This window comes from Aythya ferina (assembly GCF_964211825.1).
Source record: "Aythya ferina genome assembly, chromosome: 3".
Taxonomy (NCBI): Eukaryota; Metazoa; Chordata; class Aves; order Anseriformes; family Anatidae; genus Aythya; species Aythya ferina.
In genome coordinates, this window is record NC_140298.1 from 27,203,239 (window position 1) to 27,224,687 (window position 21,449).

General features: G+C 35.4%; 1 protein-coding gene across 6 annotated transcripts in view; it reads left to right on the forward strand.

The window, feature by feature from the left end:
• Nucleotides 1-21,449, forward strand: part of FMN2 (formin 2) — a 163,752-nt gene that overhangs the window by 54,097 nt on the left and 88,206 nt on the right. For all 6 annotated transcript variants that reach the window (XR_014692068.1, XM_084516173.1, XM_084516176.1 and 3 more), the window contains 3 exons: nucleotides 1-1,934; nucleotides 3,055-3,199; nucleotides 14,736-14,823. Coding sequence is in view for 5 of the 6 variants with exons in the window: in XM_084516173.1 (XP_084372299.1) it covers nucleotides 1-1,934; nucleotides 3,055-3,199; nucleotides 14,736-14,823 (2,167 nt within the window). In the remaining variant the exon portion in view is untranslated. The remainder of the gene's footprint in view (nucleotides 1,935-3,054; nucleotides 3,200-14,735; nucleotides 14,824-21,449) is intronic.

The following is a 21,449-nucleotide window of genomic DNA, read 5'->3' on the forward strand; positions in this document are numbered from 1 at the left end:
GATGATTTTGAGGTGAAATCAGAGGAGCGTGCCAGTGTCATCCAACAGCTTGAACAAACTATTGAGGATCTGAGGACCAAAATTGCAGAACTAGAGAAACAGTTCCCTGCTACAGAAGTACAGCCTGCTGGAAGGGAGCAGGAAAATGAGCATGCATACACTGTGTGCAGGGAACTTAGTATTGTGAATCTTCAAACAAACAGAGAGGAGTATGTGCCCAGAATAGTGTCACAAGCAAGATCTGTACAAACATCACCAATAGAAGATTATTTAACACACACAATGCCTTCAGCCAATGCACTGCCACAGCCCCCCTCACCACTGTACTTGGAAGGGGGCAAAAGTGCAGAGCCAACAGAGAACTTGCCAGCTCTAGAATTACAGCCCACGTTTTGTTCTGAAATCTCCTTAATTCTGTCTCCGAAGCTAATCTCGGTGCCACTGGATGGAAGCCAATCAGTACAGACTACGTCACAGTCGCCTCTTCCAGGACCCAAAGTTAATTTGTCCCTTGCATTTGAAGGAGAGACTAAATTTTCATCTGCTCATCAGCCTCTAAGTACTGGAAATGTGACTTGTAGTGAACATCCCCTTTCTTTGCCCCCAGAGCCCACGTGTAGCATTCCCCCATCACTATCAGGCACTGAACTTGCTGCTCCTGTAACTGGAGTGCATGGTCCTTCCATCACTGCTCTCATGCCTGTGGCAGAAGTACCACCCCCACCACCTCTGCCTGGCGCAGGACTTCCTCCATCTCTTCCTGGTCCAGCAATGCCACACCTGGATCACTCTTTGCCAGGCATCATGATACCACCCCCACAGCTGCTGCCTCCTCCTTCACCTCTGCCAAGTGGGGAGATAGCGTGTCCTCCAGCTCCCCCTCTTCCATGTACTGGAGTCCCACCACCACCACCTCTACCACCACCTCTGCCGGGAGCAGGAGTCCCACTCCCTCCTCCCAGTTGGGGCATCCTTCCTCCTCCTCCTCCACCACCACCTTTACCTGGGACTGTTATCCCTCCCCAACCCCCTCCTCTGCCTGGTCTGGGAATGTCAACACTACCCACAGCACCACCTCTGCCTGGAGCAGGAGTTCCACTGCTTCCCCCACCTCCACCCAGAGGGGACATCCCAGCCCCTTCTCCTCTGCCGCCACCTCTGCCTGGTGCGGGTGCCCCTCCGCCACCCCCTCCGCCACCTCTGCCTGGTGCGGGTGCCCCTCCGCCACCCCCTCCGCCACCTCTGCCTGGTGCGGGTGCCCCTCCGCCACCCCCTCCGCCACCTCTGCCTGGTGCGGGTGCCCCTCCGCCACCCCCTCCGCCACCTCTGCCTGGTGCGGGTGCCCCTCCGCCACCTCTGCCTGGTGCGGGTGCCCCTCCGCCACCCCCTCCGCCACCTCTGCCTGGTGCGGGTGCCCCTCCGCCACCCCCTCCGCCACCTCTGCCTGGTGCGGGTGCCCCTCCGCCACCCCCTCCGCCACCTCTGCCTGGTGCGGGTGCCCCTCCGCCACCCCCTCCGCCACCTCTGCCTGGTGCGGGTGCCCCTCCGCCACCCCCTCCGCCACCTCTGCCTGGTGCGGATGCCCCTCCGCCACCCCCTCCGCCACCTCTGCCTGGTGCAGGTATTGCCCCTCCACCACCTCCTCCACCTCTGCCTGGTGCAGGAGTCCCTCCACCACCACCTCCTTTACCTGGTTTGGGGATGCCACCTCTAGCTCCACCACCTTTGCCTGGAGAAGCACCACCACTTCCACCACCAGTCCAAGGCATTGCCTATCCATCAGTCCAAGTCGGTGGATTTCTTCCTCCTCCTTTACCATCTGGTTTATTTGCAATGGGGATGAATCAGGAGAAAGGGAGCAGAAAACATGTAATAGAACCTTCTCGACCAATGAAGCCTCTTTACTGGACGAGAATTCAGCTCCACAGTAAAAGGTAAATTATATAATTGTGGAGAGGGTGTTCGTTTCACTTTAAGACTGTCCTGGTGGTGTCATAAGCAAAATGATTTATTTACCACTGTGCAGGCCTTTGGGAGCCTTGGGGCAAGCAGAATTTTATTTGTAGTTGGGTATTTAAACAGGGTACCTATTCTATTTATAAGTGCAGAAATTCTGAGTAATATTATTTACACATGAAAGCTCTTTGAAGGCAGTTCTCAGCTGTCCTTTGGAGTTGCATACCATGTGTTAATCAGAAATCCTAAGGTGGCTGTATGCCACTAAGTTTCCATGAATTATTTTCTAAAGAGTTGTACTTATGCATCCCTCAGCTTTCAAGACAGATTTGGTCTCTCTCTTGAGCAAGAGAGAATAAGTTTTGGTAGTGTTTTTCCTCCAAATGAATGTAAACTGAACAGTTTTCTTTTTTTTTAGTTTCCTTTGTATGGAGACCTAGAAACCCTTCTTTTTCCACATTGCATATTTAGCAGCCAGATTCAAACTGCAGTTTTTTTTTCTTTTTTCTCTCTTTCTCTTTTCTTTTTTCTCTTTTCTTTTTTCTCTTTTCTGTTTTTCTCTTTTCTTGCAGCATAAAGCTACTTTTGTAGCTCTTTTAGTTGATATAACACTGTAATATGTGGGTTTGGTTGTTGGTGAGTTTTGTTTGTTTGTGAAGTATTATTTCGGGTCATGAAAAAGTGTTTCCTTATTAATCTTTCCTTTGTCTCTGAGTATTGACTGTACAATCCTTCTGCTGTTATTCCTTAACGATGAACTTCTTTCTTTTCAAGTTTTCCTTGCCACTGTCACAAAGGTGATCTGCAGATAACTGTCCATTTCTATTCTTCTGTGTGCTTGTCTTTATAACCTATATACAGCCTGTTTATATTCCTGTGTATGTGAAATGGGTGAAGATAAATGAGTCTGACTCTTTTTTTGGTGAACAAAAAAGAAAATGAAGTATGGGGAGAATCAACAGTATGTCTTATCAAAATATTGCTAGTAGAAGTTAGGCAACAACGTGTAAACTGCTGCTATTTTATTTTCTTCATTCCACCATTTATGACTTTATTTAGTTTGACACTGCCCTACATAGGTCTTTTGCTTAACTTTAGAGATTCTAGTGCTTCACTTGTGTGGGAAAAAATTGAAGAACCTTCCATAGATTATCATGAGTTTGAAGAACTGTTTTCTAAAACAGCTGTTAAAGAGAGGAAGAAACCTATTTCGGACACCATTACAAAAACAAAGACTAAACAAGTGAGTACTCATTTAATTTCAGATCTTTTCTAGGCTAGCTATTACACAATGACAGAATTTTGCATGCAGCTGAGATAAATTTTACATGGATTGAAATTGTTAACACACACACACACACATATATATATATAAAGAGAAATAAAAGGAGAGAATGGAGGATGCATTTCTAAGCTTATGTCTGTTAACTAATCATTTCTTTTTTGTTAATTAATTTCAAGTATGTGTTCATTCTTTAAAAATCTGTGCTTTACCTGGTTTAAAATTATCTACTTCAAAACTATTAAAAATAGGTGGTGCAAATATGATGCTTTGAAATTGACTACACATGTGCAGTATATAAATTATTCTGAAGAATTTTATAAATTAAATAATGTAACGGTTGCATACAAATTACCATGACTTCAGAGGAAAATGTTTAAGAATCGAAGTCCTGATGTTGCACCAATCATAATAGTTGTTTGTGTGAGTGTGTTTATATAGTGAATATGAAGTTTACGCATATGAATATGAAAAACACAAGAAAATCTAATATTAAACCATTTTTTGAAAGATATACAAAAAATAAAAATAGAAATATTTTAAATGTGAAAGCTAAACCCCACGGTAAAATTACTGAATCTAAATCTTTATTTAACTAAATAGAAGGCTCTAATCTTGGTATCCATGTCCCAACCAAGTCGTGGTGATATGATCAGTAATTCACAATTAAAATTTCAAGCTATAAAGGAGGTTTGTTTTGTTTTGTTTTTCTAAAATCTTTAATGGTGGTTAAAATTATTGTTTTTACATCTTCATTTGTCTGAAATCAGTTCAAGACTAGGCTGCTCTTTCTATCATTATTTCCACGCATTTTAATGCTTTATGAGATTTTTTTATTTTATTTTTCCCCGCACACAATGTGCAGTGGTACTCTTCAGAATCTCAATGCGGTTGTGCAGTACATCTTATGTTTGAATATGACCTCTACACCTAGTGGCTCTGGAGATATTATCCCTCACATGCACCCTTTGGTCAGCAGTATAAACACGCAGGTGCTCTTTACTGTGCTGGCAACCTTCTGCAGGCAATAGAACTTGTAGTGAGGTTCGGATTATTGTGCTAGTGTGCTGGATAAAACCTTCACCTTGATGGATGGGCAGGATAGCACAGCCACATGTGATGTATCTGTGTACTACACTAGATTCTACTAACTGGGATGGGAATAAAGGTAATGGAGTAACCTCTATTGTAAAGGTAGCAGGTTACAGCTTCTATCTCCCTGTCCTGCAACAAATCTCCCATGTGTAAGATCTTTGCTCTTCCCACCAGTAAAAGCCACTTTTCGTGGTCATTCTTAATTAAATCATTGATACCTCTTTAAACTTAAAAAGAAAAAAAAAAAAAAAAAGCAATAGAGGGAAGTGCAAAAGAACGTGATGCTTTGTCTATAAATTGTCAATTTATTCACATTTCATGAGGTTTGGTGATGCAAATCTCTAAACATAATAGAAATTATGTTTATGTTTAAATTTTATTTAATTCTGTGGCATAAACAGTTGTGAAGATAGAAATTATGAATAAACATTACATATTTATTTTAATACTAGCACTTTTTTAATGAAATGACAGAAATACTGTCAATAAATAAAATGCAGATAAAACTAAATGAAAATGACTGTTCTATATGTTTTTGAAAAAACAAGTTGTTTATGACAGAAATTTCAATGCAAAAGTTTAAGGCAATCTAAGTAGTTGCCATAACCTGGACCATACATTCCTGTGGGCTACCTAAATTGACAAAAAAAGTCTTCCATGTGTTTCTCTTCGTCTGTTGATCAAACAAATGCTTACCAAATGAGAGAGAAATTGCCTAATGGAGAAGTCCAATTTGTTGAATGATAGTATTTGGTTAAAAAGTTCAACTGGATAGATAACCAAATGTGCTGTTTCTAGCACAAAAAGGCATCACATGCTTTCATTAGAACTACTGTTAGAACTAGTATCTGTTGCAGATGTCAAAGTTCAATTTTCTTGTGCGTTAATACAGTTTGGGCTTTTCATAACATTGATGTAAGAAAATTAAAGTAGAACAACTTCAAATATGCATACATATTCTATGAATGCACTCTCAGTAGTTTGGAATGCAGGCCTTCATTTCTGAAATTCTCTTCATTTATACTGCAATAAACACTTGGATAATGAAGTCCATCCATGTTTAGCAGAAGAAACAGGTTTCTTTGGGGGGAAAGCATGTTTGTAATTCCACAAGTATGTTTTTATAGAAAGCACCAAGTGCTGCTTAAGTGGTTACTGACTTACATAGATTCTATAATAGTTATGGGTGTTGTAAAGATCTTACAAATGGTGTTTCTGTAGTGATTTTTACAGGGAAGCATTATGCAAGGCAGATGTATTCTGTCACCTGTTGAGCTGCAGAACAGCACTGTGCAGAACAGAACTGGGATCCACAAAGCTTACTGTACTTTTTACCAGAGAAGTTCTAGTTTGGCAATCTTTTTTTTCCTTATGTTAATATGTGGGTATGCTGAGTTGATGTATTGCTTATATGTATTGAATGTAAAATTATAGCTAAACTGGAAATAGTTATCAGGAAAAAAAATGCCCAAATAACTTTCAAATGTATAAAATATTTGGTACTCTATATAAACATCTGATTTTAATAACAATATTTTTATTGTAAGCTGAAATAAAAATGTATTTACAGAAGAGGCCATGGGGGAGGGGGGACACGGGGACAGGAGAAGAAAAGTTCTAGGTAATCTGAAGGAAGATTTGATAATTTTGGGATGTTTAAGTAGGTGAAGTATTATTCTAGAAAACACAGCTGTTCTGCGTGCAGTTATTATATATGACAGTATACGCGTTTGTGTGTGTATATGTAGATATACATGATGTAATTATTTGTAAATGGTAATCCCTTTTAAAGTGGTAATTTTACATATATTGTTTGCTTTTTCACCCTTGCAAAATATTGTTTCTATTTTTTCCTTAATATGATTATCTGCAATATCTTAAGACAATATAAATCAATAATTCTTGAAAAAAAACATAATGCATCTTGCTTTGGGTGAAGGAGATATTAAAATCCATTCCAGAACCATAAAGAAAGAGGAAAAATGAAGGGTTAATATTTATTTGTGAATGTAGCTGATTTTATTCCTACTGTCTCTTGTTTGGTGCTATGACAAAAGCTGTGATATATTTTCCTTTGATAATACGCGTATGTCAAATTCTCAGCTGCTGTAAATGTGTGCAGGCTCACTAAATGGGAATGCCTACTTAATCTTCAAAGAAAGCCCTTTATGGGCTATATTATAGGTGGAGCTGCCATCGCTACCTATTAAAATGGTATGGCTTTCATTATAAGTTATAACTTCGCCAAAAGTTAGCTCTTGAGCTGCAATTTTTTTTTTTTGTTGCTTTTTTTCCCCACACTGGGTGTCTCGTTCGTTTTTCCAATGTTTTTTTAAAAAAAAGAAAAAGAAAAAAAAGAAAACAGCCTGGTTTTGCTCATGTCCACATAGCTCTATAGGCTTGAAATATGTAAAAATGTTATCAGCTACATGCCTTCTGTAAGTTCTATAAAGGGTTGCTTAAATTTCACTATTTTCCAAGTTTTATGAAATCTCAGTTCCTGTAGCTTGGAAGAGATTTCAGATATAATTCTGAAGACTTTTTCCTAATCTTGTAGTGGTAGATTGGAAAACAGGGACTGAGGGGGGAGATTAAGATGAATAACTGAGGGGGGACTGAAGAACAGAGGAGATCTGACAGATGTAAATATACATGTAGAGCAAGGTAGGTATAAATCTATGTCACCTCTTACTCCATCTAAAGTAATTTCTCTCAAAAACCTATTATGAATCTAAGTATTCTTGATGTGGGTGGTTCCTGTCAGCAAATAGTGTACCTCATCAAGACTACACTGTTTAACCAAGTAAAGGATGAAAACTTGCTTTTGGATTGTCTTGTTCAACCACTCTGTCTAGTTACAGTATCAATCTTAGTTACCTGTCGGGATAGAATTTTTCATAGGCTGTATTCCATACCTGCAGCAGGCTGTGGAATGAGCACAGTTCTTAATGATGAACCCTGGTTAGTTAGTAAATAGAGCTGATACCAGAGTAACAATGTTTTTATTGGTAGTTGCAGCACTTAAAAAAAAAAAAAAAAAAAAAAAAAAAAAAAAAAAAAACATGTAATCAGAAAAGCAGGAAGAAAAAGGGTTATATTTTAATTAAGGCAAATACTAAAGAATGATGTAAATTCAATATTAAAAACTTAATTATATGGAGAATGTTGGCTAGTGTACACCAAATAGATAGTAGAAAAGTAGTGTATGATGAGAAAATCTTAATATGACTGTCAGCATAACAGGTAGACAAAAGGGACTGAATTGAGTTGCACAGATTTCTTTCCTAACTTTTGAATCATTGTCTTAAAAGCCTTCCTGATGATCTTTTAACTGTATTTCTGAAAAATAATACACACTTAAATCTAGTGAACTTTTCAAGTACAGACCATATGTTTATAATCTATCACGTAAATGAAAGAAAAATGTTGAAGATATTCTCATATGGAAAGTCCACTATTAATCTATTGACATTAAGATTTTAATCTCCTACTTCCACCCCAGAAAATAAATAATAGGTTACTGAAGTTTCGTTCTGTTTCAAAAGCTTTAGATGCAAACAAGATGTATCAATAAAAGTGTTTTGTTAATGATTTCAGCATTTTTGAATTCTTAAGTTGAACATAAAGAAGCTGTGGTAATAGAATACCCCTAGGAATAAAATACCACATAAAAATAAGTATAAATTGGTAAATACAGTAAATGCCACATTGAATTAACAGATAAAAGATTATTCATGTTTATTCATTAACAAGGAAGACATGAAGGGAGAAATATATATATATATATATATATATATATATATTTTTTTTTTTTTTTTTTTGAAAAGGAGGATTAGTTTCCTCTGCAAATAGGTGAGGCACTGTCTTAGGGAGTTTTCTTATCCACATTTATTGATCAGTGTCACTGGCACAACTGTTTCTTGTGATTTTGTGCATTCTCCAGGCAGTTGGGGTTCTGTTGCCCTGACAGACAGGAATTATGGAAGACTTGTCTGATATGTTGCTTTTTATTTGTACATAAATATGTAATGATGTTATTTATGAAATTAAATATCTCATTTGTTTTGCTTGTAAGACTGATTTTTGAGACACTGTTTTTTTTAATATGGTATCTTTTTTTTACCTCTGCTTTTCTTCTTTATGTGGCTTGTTGGATATATTGTTGCTATATGACTTTTTATTTTTCTTGTTATTGCATTATCTTCAAAATTCTTTGTTGCAAGCACAATATTACCTGACTGCATCCATGTATCAAATTTGTGCCTGTTCAGGCTTCCGAGGTTGATGGTTTCTAACTATGTACGTTTCTTATTCTTGTTTCCTATTACTGCTTTCTTGTATTTAGATCACAGATTTGTTTCTCTATTCTGTATGTGTATCCTTATCTGAAATATTCTGCTGACCTATTGGCTTGTTTTAGCTGCTGCTGCTTAAAAGCTTACATATTCTGCATGAACAAGAAGGGCTATGCTCATTTCTTAACCAGAGGTGCAATGTAGAGTGCCTCATTGTGTTCCTTTATGAATTGGAAGATCTATGTAGGGGAAGGTCATAGTGAAAGTTTGTTGAAGTAAAGGGTAAAGTAGGCTTTGGGTTGAAGTGAGTGAGCGGTGGCTGTTCTGTGAGTTTGAAAGCTGCACATCTAAAAAGAGTAACCCAGATCTTGAATCCCAGCAGAAATAGCTGCCAGCCTGGGCTGTGTACAATTCTTGGTGTACCTAAAACCATCAAGTTGAACAGACATCTTAGTTACAGACATCTTTCAAAGGAGACTGGTGATCACACATTTCCATACAGTACTTCTGTATCTTTCAAATACATTCTTATCCATCTCAGCCTGAATGGCTGAGAGGACCATGGTGCATTTCTAACTCTCTCAGTACAAGGGCTCAGTGCACTGGACATTGTAGCGTTAGGCGCCATCAAGGGAAAAAGGAAGAGAGCATGGATATATGATTTTTTTTTTTTTTCCTCCCATCTCTCTGCCTACCTTTGTTGTGCTAAGAAGGTAAGAAGCAAAACTTTTTAGTGCAGTAGATTTTACATCTGATCGGGGAAAAAAAAAAAAAAGGAAAAACAAAAAAGCAAAAAAAGGTTACTTCAGAATTGAATGGGTTTCACCTAAAAATTTGAGATTTGTACACTGAATGGGATGGTTTATTTGAAAAAAAAAAAAAAAAAAATCTGTTTAACTTGTGTGAGTGTACTTAACTGTATTTCTATCAGATCCTAACTGACTTTAAAAGCTAAACAGATTTTTGATGTCAGCCTGAAAATCAAGTTGTTAAAATTATTTTTTAGTTGTTGTTTTTAAAGTATCAAAAGGCTTTAGATGAGAGTGTTGATTTTGCTGATGATGACTTAGAGTTTAATGCACATTTTTCCTTATGGCTATATTTTGTTGCTTAGTGCTGATCAGTACAAACAGCAACAACAAAAAGCTGCTAAAGAAAAGCAGACAGCTGTAATTGAAAGGTTTCACTGGGATTTGACTGTAACCATATGTCTTCCCTTAAAAGTGGGAATACTAAAGCTTTTCCTATAGTGGGTTTTTCTGTTTGTATTTAAGATCATGGAATATCTCCCACTAGGTATAGTAAATAGCCTATTGATTTCTCACATTTCTGCTTTTTACCTCCATCTTTTCACTTATCCTTTTTTTCCTTTTTTTTTTTTGTCTTCATGATTTGATCAATTAATATTTTATGAGATAAAGAAATTGGGCATGCAACATCTCTTGCAAAAATTATCAAAAGATGTAATTGCATTCCTAACGTGAGTACACAGTGACAAGGTTGTTCACAGCAGTTGGGCTGATGACCTGCAATAAAAAAAAATGCTGAGTGCATTGCAGACCATGCATGAAAATTCTAGTTTTAATACTTAATTTCTGATGATATTTTAGCTTGTTGGATTTTTATTTTTTAAGAGGTTATATTTTAGGCTGTCACTTGTGTTATTAATCAACCCATGGAGATATTCTGACAATTATAAACAGAAGAGGTAAACAATTAGAAACTAAAATTTTAAGTACCTCAATCCTTTAGATGATGAAAGAAGGAGTAACTGTAATTGTGGTACACAAAAATGAGTCAAACTGTCAAAAAAGAGCTTTAGGTATGAAAAAAATAACTTCCTTGTGATGCATATTTAATGTAGATAATTTAAACTTTGCTATGTATCTCCATTCCCCACTCCGGTCCTTAAAATTAATATTGTGATTATTTTAATGGGGGAAATTTAAGCACTTTTGAGTCTCCAGTTGAGGAACACAATGATTCTGTCTTATTACTGTGTATCTGAATCTAAGCTAGTAATTTTTCTAAGCTAAGTAATTCTTCAAATGAAGTGATATAAATCAAGTTCAATTAAATCAGTACATGCAGTCAGCACAGATTGTCTTTTAGATAGTCAGGAATGAGTGTTATTTTATATGTAAGTAGAAATGTTTGATCTCCTGCTGCACCAAAATTCCTCAGTACTTGGCATAGTGCCTGTTTCTCCTCTCACACCATCACTAGCCAGAAGTCACTTCTGGATTTACCTTAAAGGAAAATAAACTCAGAAGAGCGTTACATTATTCTGTTTATATCTATAAGGAGCCAAGGATATCCACGTGAAAGATGTGATGGGTCCAATTCTTTGACTGTATATTTTACAAATGTAAAATTTTACATTTGAAATACACTGAAATCCATAGAAAAGAATTGTTGAAATAATGCTTCGTCAGATGATTTCTGCATTACTGCCATGATCCAGTTTTTAAAGATCTGGTTTGGAACTTCCGTATTTCTGTATCCTCTCTGCAAAAGTTACAAGCTACAAGTATTTGTACAGGGGAGTTTCCTGCTTATGAGTTTTTGTACTCTTCTGTAGTTTTTCTTAGCCAGTGAGAACCATGGAATAATTTTTTGCTTAATGCTAGCGGTCAAAATCGGAACCAGAGAACGAAGCATTTCAGAATTCCATGCATTAACTAAATATTATTCTGGGGAAAGGGAATCTTTGTATTTTTGCTTCAGGGTTCTCATCAAACATGTGTCTTGCATTACCTTTCACTAAATATCTTTTTGACTGTTTTTGCTTGTGTTAAACAATCAGGAACAATTTGGCATGTAGTTTGTTTACTGCTTAATGATGAAGACTACTCAACAATTAGAAAGTTTGTCCTGGAGTTTAGGCTTCAGATAACATCTCTAGCTTCCTTTTTATTTATTTTCAAATTTGTTTAAAACACAAAGGTCCAGGACCCAGACTAAAAAGGAGTTGTGTATTGTGTCTGAGGCTTTAGATCTTGTAGAGATTGGATTTATCAATCTTCTGGTGTTCCGCCTTTAAATGGCGTCACTAGTCTGTGGCCTGTAGGCCTAGACTGCAGCTGATTTATTTCATTGTTTTATTTTTAGTGGGAATTGCTTTAGGCACTTATGCTAATATTCATATTTTCTGAATTAGTGTTTTATTGTTACAACCATTCTATTGGAAAGCTCTAATATTCATGCAATTTACTAAAAATGGGAATGAATGAATGAAGATGAGTATAAAAGTTGACTTAGAGCATACATTTTTAAATAAAGCCAGACAAAATCTGTAGTTGCTATATAAAAATGCTTTACCTGATGCTATTCTGCACACCATTCACCTGACTCTTTTTGGTACTTTTTGATGAATAATCAGAATTTTGGTAGAAAGGGTGACCTATTGTGCATAGGGACATCACTTTTTTTTCCCTGTTATCACAGGCAGAATGCATCAGTCAGTAAATAATTATCCTTTTATTCAGCAGGTCTCTTTAAGAATAAGCCTCTTCTTTTTTTTTCTATTAACTTTTAGATCAAATTGCTGTTAGAGAGCAGGACTCAAAGGCATTTACTGGGCCTCTAAATCTGGTCCTGTAAGAAATCACATTCTAATCCGCACCATAAGCACCTAGTTGCTTTATTTTGTGGCTCCTTTTTTTTTTTTTTTTCGTCTTGCTTTGGTTCCCTTGCTATATTTGTAGTCCTCATGTTGGTAGTTCTGAGATTTAGATTGATGATGAGTGGTAGAAATAGTGTTTTCACAATATTAAGCTAATATAGTAGTATGTGGGTACTGCTAATAGCTTCTTCTTACAGCGAATTCTCATATTATTTGTCCTAGCTTTATCTAAGTTATGGGCTTAAAATAGATTTATGTTCCTTATAGGAAACATTTAATAATTATAGCCTATTAGAAGGCTAGTGTAGGATATCTTAGTTATATTTTTCTGAATTATAATAGTTTTCCTTCATAAAATTTGTCTGTTATATCCTATTCTGTAAAATTTTGATTTAGTCCATTTGACATCAATTTTTAATTTCCTAATATATCACATGTGCTAGATATTGCCTAGGCACATGCTAACTTGTGACAGATGACATCAATATCTGTGCCTTGGATTTGTTTCTTTAACCTTTGATCTACAGTTATGACATACCTGATTTCTAATTTTAATTTTTTTGTTGGTGGTGGTGGTGGTGTTGGTGTGTTGCGAGGACATTTGTTGTCGACGGAAGGAAGACACAGACGCTCAATATGAGTGATCAGTGAACTTCGATTTATTGGATAGCTCAGTCGTCTTTTATCTAATTCAATATAATTAGCTCATACATATTGCAAAAGCTAAGCTCATGATTGGTTAGTGCATTTCTCTATTCTATCAGCTAGTTTCCCACCAAAATAACACAGTTAGTACTTTCCCAGCATACCAACAGATATCATGTTCTTGTACCTGAAACCTCCCTAAAACCTCCCAGAACTTACATTCCTTCCCAGGCCGCATTCACGTATTTTCTCAGGCTTATTTACGTACTTTCTCAGGCTCATTTGAGCTGTGTTCGATACTTTGTTAACTTGCGGCCTCCTAGCTGCTCAACATTCACATGACCTACTTCACTTAACCATTCCTCCACATTGGTGGTTGTTGTTTTGTTTTTTTTTTTCAGTTCATTTGCAGGGAGCAGTATTTTTCACTTTGCTGTAATCAGAAATCTGTTAGGAATCTATCAGGAAAGGAAAATGAAATACCTGACACACTGTTGGTTGTGTAGGTTCAAGGTTGCCCAGTCAAGCACATTATCAGGAAACCCATTCTGCAAGCACTGTGACTTTAGCTTCCTTTTTCTAGGCAGGCCCTAGTGGAAGAGTTCTGTGTCATGGTTTTACTTCTCTTCAGCTGCAGCTCAGACATCAACTTACAAACTTGTGTGTGAAAACTTGATTGAATCAAAGGTGGCCACAGGGTGGCCATCTTGTGGGTACTTTTATACGTTTTAAGATGTGGATTGGATTTTGACATTCGTTACTCAAGCTATCTTATTTTTTTACATAATCTAATTTCTTCTAATTGATTACGAAATTATTTTTTTCAGTGGGTCTGTAGGTGATACAGCATCTCAATGCTAATATAGAAATTACGTAACTTGAAAAAAATATGTATGTACTACCTGACTGAAATGTAAAAATAACTTGAATTTACAGATCAAATTGTTTTTTTTCGCCTTTCCTCCAAATAATTGACAAAGGTTTTTCTTCAGCATGTTTAGTACAATGTAAAACTTACCAAACTGAGTTGATTAAATATTAACCTCTTTCATCTGTATAATGGTTATAGCCCTACATTGAAAATGTCTTTATCTAAATTCACATTGTTTTACAGATATGGATCCTTTTCTGGCATTACTTGCTTCTCATATTAGTGATGTAAAATTTACAGCCAGCTTAATTCAAATAGACTGTCTTCCACAGGATTCTAAGCTGTGAATTACTTGTTGCTTTTATGCTTGCAAAGCAAATATGCACAAAAAAAATATTTTTCAGTGGCTAATTTTAACTCCCTAGAGCAAGAAATTTTGAGGACTTTTTTCTATTATTTAAAAAATAAATAAATAAAAAGCTTTGAGACCTTCTGTATTCCCTAAAAGTGATCAAAGAAAATACCAATATGTACGTGGTTATTTTGCTTTTTAAATAAAATTCATATTGGCGCCTACTACGTCAAACTTTCAAATAAAATACAAATTCTCACAGTTCTAGCTTACATCAAAGATGGAAATTATTGTGTGGTTTTTGGAAACCAAAGCATTTCCAAGATAGACACAGTTGGATTTTTTTATATGACAGCCTGTTTCATACACTTAGTAACATCAGTGTGAAGTTGAAAGTGTGCATCCTGATGAAGAATGAAGTCTAGGGGAAATTTTATAGTGACTCTTTTAAGATTAAAATTCAGCTAGATGACATTTACACTTGTGATGGATTTGTGCAGTTGAAACACTTAAAAACAATAAAAATACTCACTATTAGTTTGTTATTAGTAATACAAAATATCTTGTAACATTTTAATGCAGGTGGATACTAATAGATGGGTTTCTTTTGGCAGGTTGTCAAGTTATTAAGTAACAAAAGATCTCAAGCTGTTGGAATATTAATGTCTAGCCTTCATTTAGACATGAGGGACATTCAGCATGGTAAGTGAAATAGTTACTGTTGATTCTAGCTTAGATTGCATTGTTAATAATTTGGAAATGCTTATTATATTTATCTTTTGATAGGTCAAAAAAATCAAGAGGGTTTTTTCACACTTTAATTTTCTGAAAATATCAGATGTCATTCCCCCCCCCCCCCCCCCAGTAACGTATTCTGCGTAGAAAACAAATATTGATAATTTGCAGAATTGCCTCCCACAGTTCTGGGCATCAACTACCTGAGTGGTGTGAAATCTAGACTCTTTGATTTTGGTCTTTCTGTGGAAGAAAGTTTGTTTCAAATTCAAAGATCCCAAAGGTATATCCAGAAAAATGAATTGTAACATTGGATTGTTTTGCTGTCTAAAATAGTTCTTATATTTGGATTAGCACAAACTGGAGTTGTTTCATCTTCAACAGCTGTTTATAATGGGAGATTTGTTGGAAGGACTGTAATACTTCTCACATTTATGCTAAGAGACAGTAGTGCAAAAAGGTGAAAAGTGGAATTGTATTTATATTCAGACCATCCTTTATGTTTCCCAAAGGCTTTGGATAGATTTGAAGCAGACTGAACTGTCCTGTGAAGTGCCAGCCTATCTATTAAATAAATGTGGTTTCAAGTATAACACAGACTTCATAAATCACAAAAACATCTTGTGAACTTTCTAGGCTACGTATTTACAGCCATGCATTCAGTTTACTATGATTTGCTTATTTTGTGAAATTATTCATAAATAGAAGCAAATTTCAGTGCACTCTGTCAGCTAATGAGTAACTCTTAATCACAACTTTAAGTTTTTATTAAACTGTTTTGATGGTTACTAGACTTCCTCAAGCTGAAGCACTTAAGAGCAAGGCGCCAGTACTGGCGCCAAGAAGTACTTGGTATTTCCAAAGCTGGCAGATGTAGTTCAGTTAAGTCATAGAGCAAAATCTGAAAACAATGATATGGTCCTTTCCTTCAGTCAAATATTCAACTTGGTTTCAGTTAATAATGAGAACCTTATGAACAAAGGAGTCCGCCTAACATCTGTGTCTGTGGTAAAGCCAACACAAGTTCATTGAAAATTTGCTTGCTTAACATGCAACACTAACAATAACATGGCATGAATGTCAGTAGTTGAAGGGGTCAAACAATATTATGCTTAACCTTTATCCTACTGCAATATTAAGTACACGTGATCATCTAACAGCTATGTGCAGATTTTGTATATTCCTCCTTCAATAGCTGCTTTTTAAAAACAATAGTTTTTGCAAAGGAGATTTTAGTAGTGTTTTTACTTCCTAGCTGTTCAGAAGTGATTGAAAAAATATAAGAGAATTTTTTTCTGATGGGATGACTTTGGGAAATTCTTGGAAGATCCTTTTGTTAAAAATGCTTTTGTTGCTTTTTGTTTAACATAAAATAGGCATGCAGGAAAGGTGTTGAGGAAGAGAAAAGAAATTCATGTGTTGGGAGTAGGAAAAATAGAGCTGAGATCTCAACAGAAACATTTATGGCATTGGTAACTCCATGCAGAGTTTTCTGAGTGATCTAGCCATAGAGTCTGTGAGAGAAGTTATAAAATCATAGAATATTTAGCTTCACCTTTATGTATGTACTATTTTTACTAGTTTGTTAGACGAGTAAGGATTGAGAGAGAGTGTTTCATAGCTTGCTTATCTGCTACAGTTTGAATAGTCTAATGAGGAAGTGCTATCAAAAATTAAAATGTTGAAATAAAAAGCTGCATTAGCAAAATAATGATATATTTGCTTTTATATACATTAAGATTCAAGATGCATGAGAATAAGTACAGTAAAATAATGGATCAGTGTTTGGTCCTCTAGCCCAGGACTTGAGTAGTCTTCTTGAGGTTTTACTTTGTTTACTGTATAATGACATGAAAATTTACTTCTATCTTGCTCAGTACAACACAAGAATTTTTTTTATTTTTGTGAATCTGAAAGCCAGTCAAACAAAACATTTTTCCCCCACTTTGACTATTTGTGGCACCAGGAAACTTTCTTCATAGGCATTTTTCTGAATATCTCTTTTATTACATCTAAAGGATATCTGGTGGAAGTAGAGTTAATGAATATAAAAATATGTGAATTGCAGAAAAACTGTAGGGATTTTTGTTTGTTTTTACTGACCTAGAAAAATACCGAGAAAGAGGGGAGAGTATTTCAACGCAGTGTGGTATTCAATCTGATATTCCTTGGTTTGCGTGCTATTGTGTTTTATTTTTCTAACAGCTTAGACAAATTTCAAAATGTTACAGAAACAGAAGGGAAAACAATTGTGATAGCTATGAGTTCACCTAATACATTTATGATTTCAAGTTTTAATCCACACTGTTTTTAATTAAAATGCTAAAAATACCTTGAAACCTGGCCTAATGTTCTAAAGGTTGGTGGGTTTTTTTGGTTGGTTGATTTTTGGAGTTAAAAAAACATAGGTGAAATATTGTCTGTAAAAATGATCTTTGAAAGCTTGTTTTGGAAACTTGAAAATTTCGGATTTTTTAAAATGATCTAGAACATTTAGTGACTTTTTCGTGCATGTGTGATCAGATGTCATTGAATGGAAGATCTTAGACTACTGCACTATTAGCTAAATAGATTTTGATGATGATGATGATATTGTTAAGTGTCTGCTGGAAGAATTGCATTTGTTTGCTCCTGACTTTGCGTTGGGATTAGTAAAACAAACTCCAAAATCCTGGCTGCTGTTTAAATATTTTTACAGTGTGGAAGGAGCAGAGCGTATTTGTACTGAGCTCTAGTACATGTTTCTAGTAGTGCTGTCAAGTAGGATGGTTTGATTTCTTGTTCTTTTTGTTATGTTCTGTTTGTGTTTTTGTTGTTTTTCTTTTTCTTTAATTCTAATTACTAACAGAACTTCCAGCTAATTTACCCAGTCTAGGCTAGAAACTGTAGGAATTGTAAGAAATGTTCTCTTTAAATTCAATGCCATTTTTCTGTTATTAGTATGAAAATTAGTCCTCACGGTTTCTCTGGTTTCATGCAACATTTTACTGACACCTATTCCTTATACACCTATCAACTATGCAAAACACTTAATCCAGATATTTTGCTTGCTTTTTATGTTCACTGTACCACAAATCTCCCTCATTCATCCTATCCAGTGTTATGTTCTCACTGGAAATACACATGCATTTGGCAGCATGATACAGCCAAAGCTTGAGAAATACCAAACAAGCACTTACATATTTTTCTTTTATAGCTCAGATTTTTTTTCCTATTTTTTCTTTGTGCTTAAATTTGAGATCCCACAAGATTGCAGTAAACTGTATTTAGTAGTCTATGATTAACACCCCATATGTTAGTATATAATTGCATGCTAAGCATGTCTCTTAAATACCTTCAAACACAAGAAATAGCTACAATTTCAAATGATTGTTATATGTTGCCCAGAACATAGTAGTCAGTTCCCTCCCTGATCAATTAGTTATAAGGATACAGTATGTCCTCTGCTTGTTTTTATCTTTATGCATGTTAACAAGTGCAGTAGCAATAGCAAAAACTTCTAATACATAAGGGAAAAATGCAGAAGAAAAAAAAATAAAATAAACCAAAGATGTCAAATAGAAGGAAAGCAAATTTTATGTTTCATGAAAATGTTATATTCCCTACATAGTCAGATTTTATACAGCATTTATTTTCAGAATAGAAATTAATCTTTTGTTGAACAAAGTTATCTTAGTCTGAACATGTCTTGTAAATGTTGAAAGAAGACTGGCAAAAACAACATAAGCAAATCTGTCTTTTGAACTTCTCTGTAATCTTTTCCAATTAAGTAAGTTTCTTTTAACGTGGTTTATCATTTCAGGCATTGTGTTACTTCTGATATTGCTGCAATAGTGTAACTGTTTCTCTAAAGCTTTGCATACTGCCTCCTGGTTGCCCTATTTCTGTTGAAAGTAGTTTAGAGACTTCTGCATCAGATCCACCCCTCCCTTCTAAGGACATCCTCATTTAATAATAGCTATTTTTCTGTGATGCTTGTAGTCCACAAAATTTGGTAGAGGTACCTGTCTTGATCTGATAATTGGGAGGAAAAAAAAAAAGTACAGAAGACCAAAGCTATTTGTGTTACAGCTCTCAACTCATTGTTGGTCAGTGATACTATGAGAGAAGGAAAGAAAGGAAAAAGAGCTGTGGAGAGGTAGGCAGGTTCACCTACTAGTTGTTAAAGCCTGACCTTTTAATCTGGATTGGAGATTATTTTACTGAAAGTTGCGTTCCACTACTAACAGAGGTACAACTGTGTACAACAGACATAGTTTCTGCTCTGAATTCAAAAGACAACTGTGCAGGAAGTGGATGAACATCCAATGTTAATGGACAAAATAAATGCTTAATCTTTAATATGAGGGTATTTGTGATAGATGAACACGAGAGAATCTTGGTTTTGTTTTCTCATTTGACTGCTCACATAGACACAAATGATGAGCTGGGAAAAACTTTGTCAAACACTAACTGAATTATTTCAGTGGAGGAATTAGGGAAAATCTCTCATGCTTCATTATTTGAAGGTTCTGTGCAGGAATTCTTTGCTCTCATTAAACTACGATGTAGTCTACATCTATGTGTAGAGATGCTCTAAATGGAAAGCATTCAGGAAAAAATGACTCAATCTGGAAACTAAGACTCAACATTAGTTTATCATATTAAAGGTCCAGAGGTACTCTATTCAGTATTTATCAGTATTTATTGTTAATAGGACATTAACAATATGTGTCTATAAATGTAATCACTTTAAACTCATAGAATCAAATTATTCATCAGGAATGGATATCTTCTCAGAATGCATTTTACGGTTTAAACAAATTAAGTTGTAAAATAACATGATTGGTTCAAGTTTTTTGGACTTTGTTAAACTAGAAGACAAACTAGATGACCAAAATTCTAATTTCTGTCATTTTAGGTTATGAATAGAATACAAAGTCCTGAAGTAGATATATAGATCAGTTTTTAGGCAAGGTAACAATTGTGCATTTTCTTAAAGGGATGATCCATAAAGTGATTATAGTCTGTGTAAGTTAATTACAAAGTTAGAAACTTTACCTGTTCTGGTTTATTTATTTTTATTTTTATTTTTTTATTTTTTATTTTTTTTACTTTATCAAATATTGCGCATTTTGACAGCTTAAAAACTTTTTCAAGATCTAGGGTCAAGCTTCCCTTTGATAGCCTTTCCAATGTGTGTTTAGATCCTTCCAAGACACCACAAAGAAAAAGGTTTGTTGGTTTGGCCTTTTTCTGTCTTGTGCATTAGCACTTCCTTGAACCTTGATAGCATTAAAAGCCAGTCCCAAGTAGTGATAGAGAAGGGACTGGAAGGGACCTATCCTCTGAGATATTCTGAAGGCTTATTCCATTGATCATGGGGCAACAAAGCTGCCCCATGGGGTTAAGTTGTTAGAAGTCAAGGAAAAATATAACCTCAGTTATTTTTGCCTATACATGCAAATGAATATATACTACTAATATATATTATAATAGCAACAAATCCAGGTATGAAGGACAGAAATGTTCACATCAAGAAAGGAACCAAATTTTGGTTTCCATGCAACACGCTTTTGGAATTTACAATTTAAAAATATGTTTATAGAACTAAATACATTTTTCTGTAATGCCAAATACATTTTAAATAAGGAAAAATTATATTGAAATTTTTAACAATATTTGAATCGGCAGAGACTAATTATTGCCACATTGGATAGTTAGGCTAATTAAAAATTTTTGTTGTTGTTAAAAACATATGAATGTAATTTAATAGAAAAGTTTTGTAAGAAATGTAAGAACTGTAACTGCATTGTTTGTCTGTTGTTTCATTCGAAACACTTTATTTTTTTCTTGGAAGTCTGATTAACTTTGCAGCATTGAACAAAAAGTTTCAGGAAAGTTCTGTTCTACCCAAAGAAAAAAAAATCACTACTGTTATTTCTTATTTGTGTACTGTGTAGTCAGTCACTTGTGAGAGGGATGACTATGAAATTCTGAGTAGAAAAGCAATAAAATGCTTGCTGTTCACATCAGTACCATGCAAAAACAGGGAAGAAAGGAAATATTTTTACAGAATACAAAATGAAGAAGGAATCTTCTTCAGTGCCATATTTTTATGTATTGCTGAACCAAAGAAATATTTTAACGTTATGAACATTATGAACATCTTATTAATTGACTTAAGAATTTACGAAGCAGGAACAAATCTCTTCTTGCAATAGCGTTTTGTAATGCAGCTCTTTAGTCACACATTTTTTCATTGAGTTGAAAGGTTTTGGAGGAAAGGATGCTTGCCACAACATTTAGTGATGTGTTTTTTAGGCTTAAATATATTTATACATATGCTTTCAGATGTATAAAAAAATAAATGCCTCATGTCTACAGAAGTTAGAATCTAATCTCAATCCAAATTAATAAAAATGAAAACAGTAAAACTTGCAAAATGGACCCATACTTTTTTTATCATTAGTTGTATGCATTTTTTTTTCCCTTCTTATCATTCCTTGCTTAAGAAAGAAATTAAAATTGTATACTGTATTAGGCCAAATAAAGATCTGTCTAGCTTAGTACACAATCTCCTGTGTGGATAGCAAGGAAGTAGGAGAAAACAG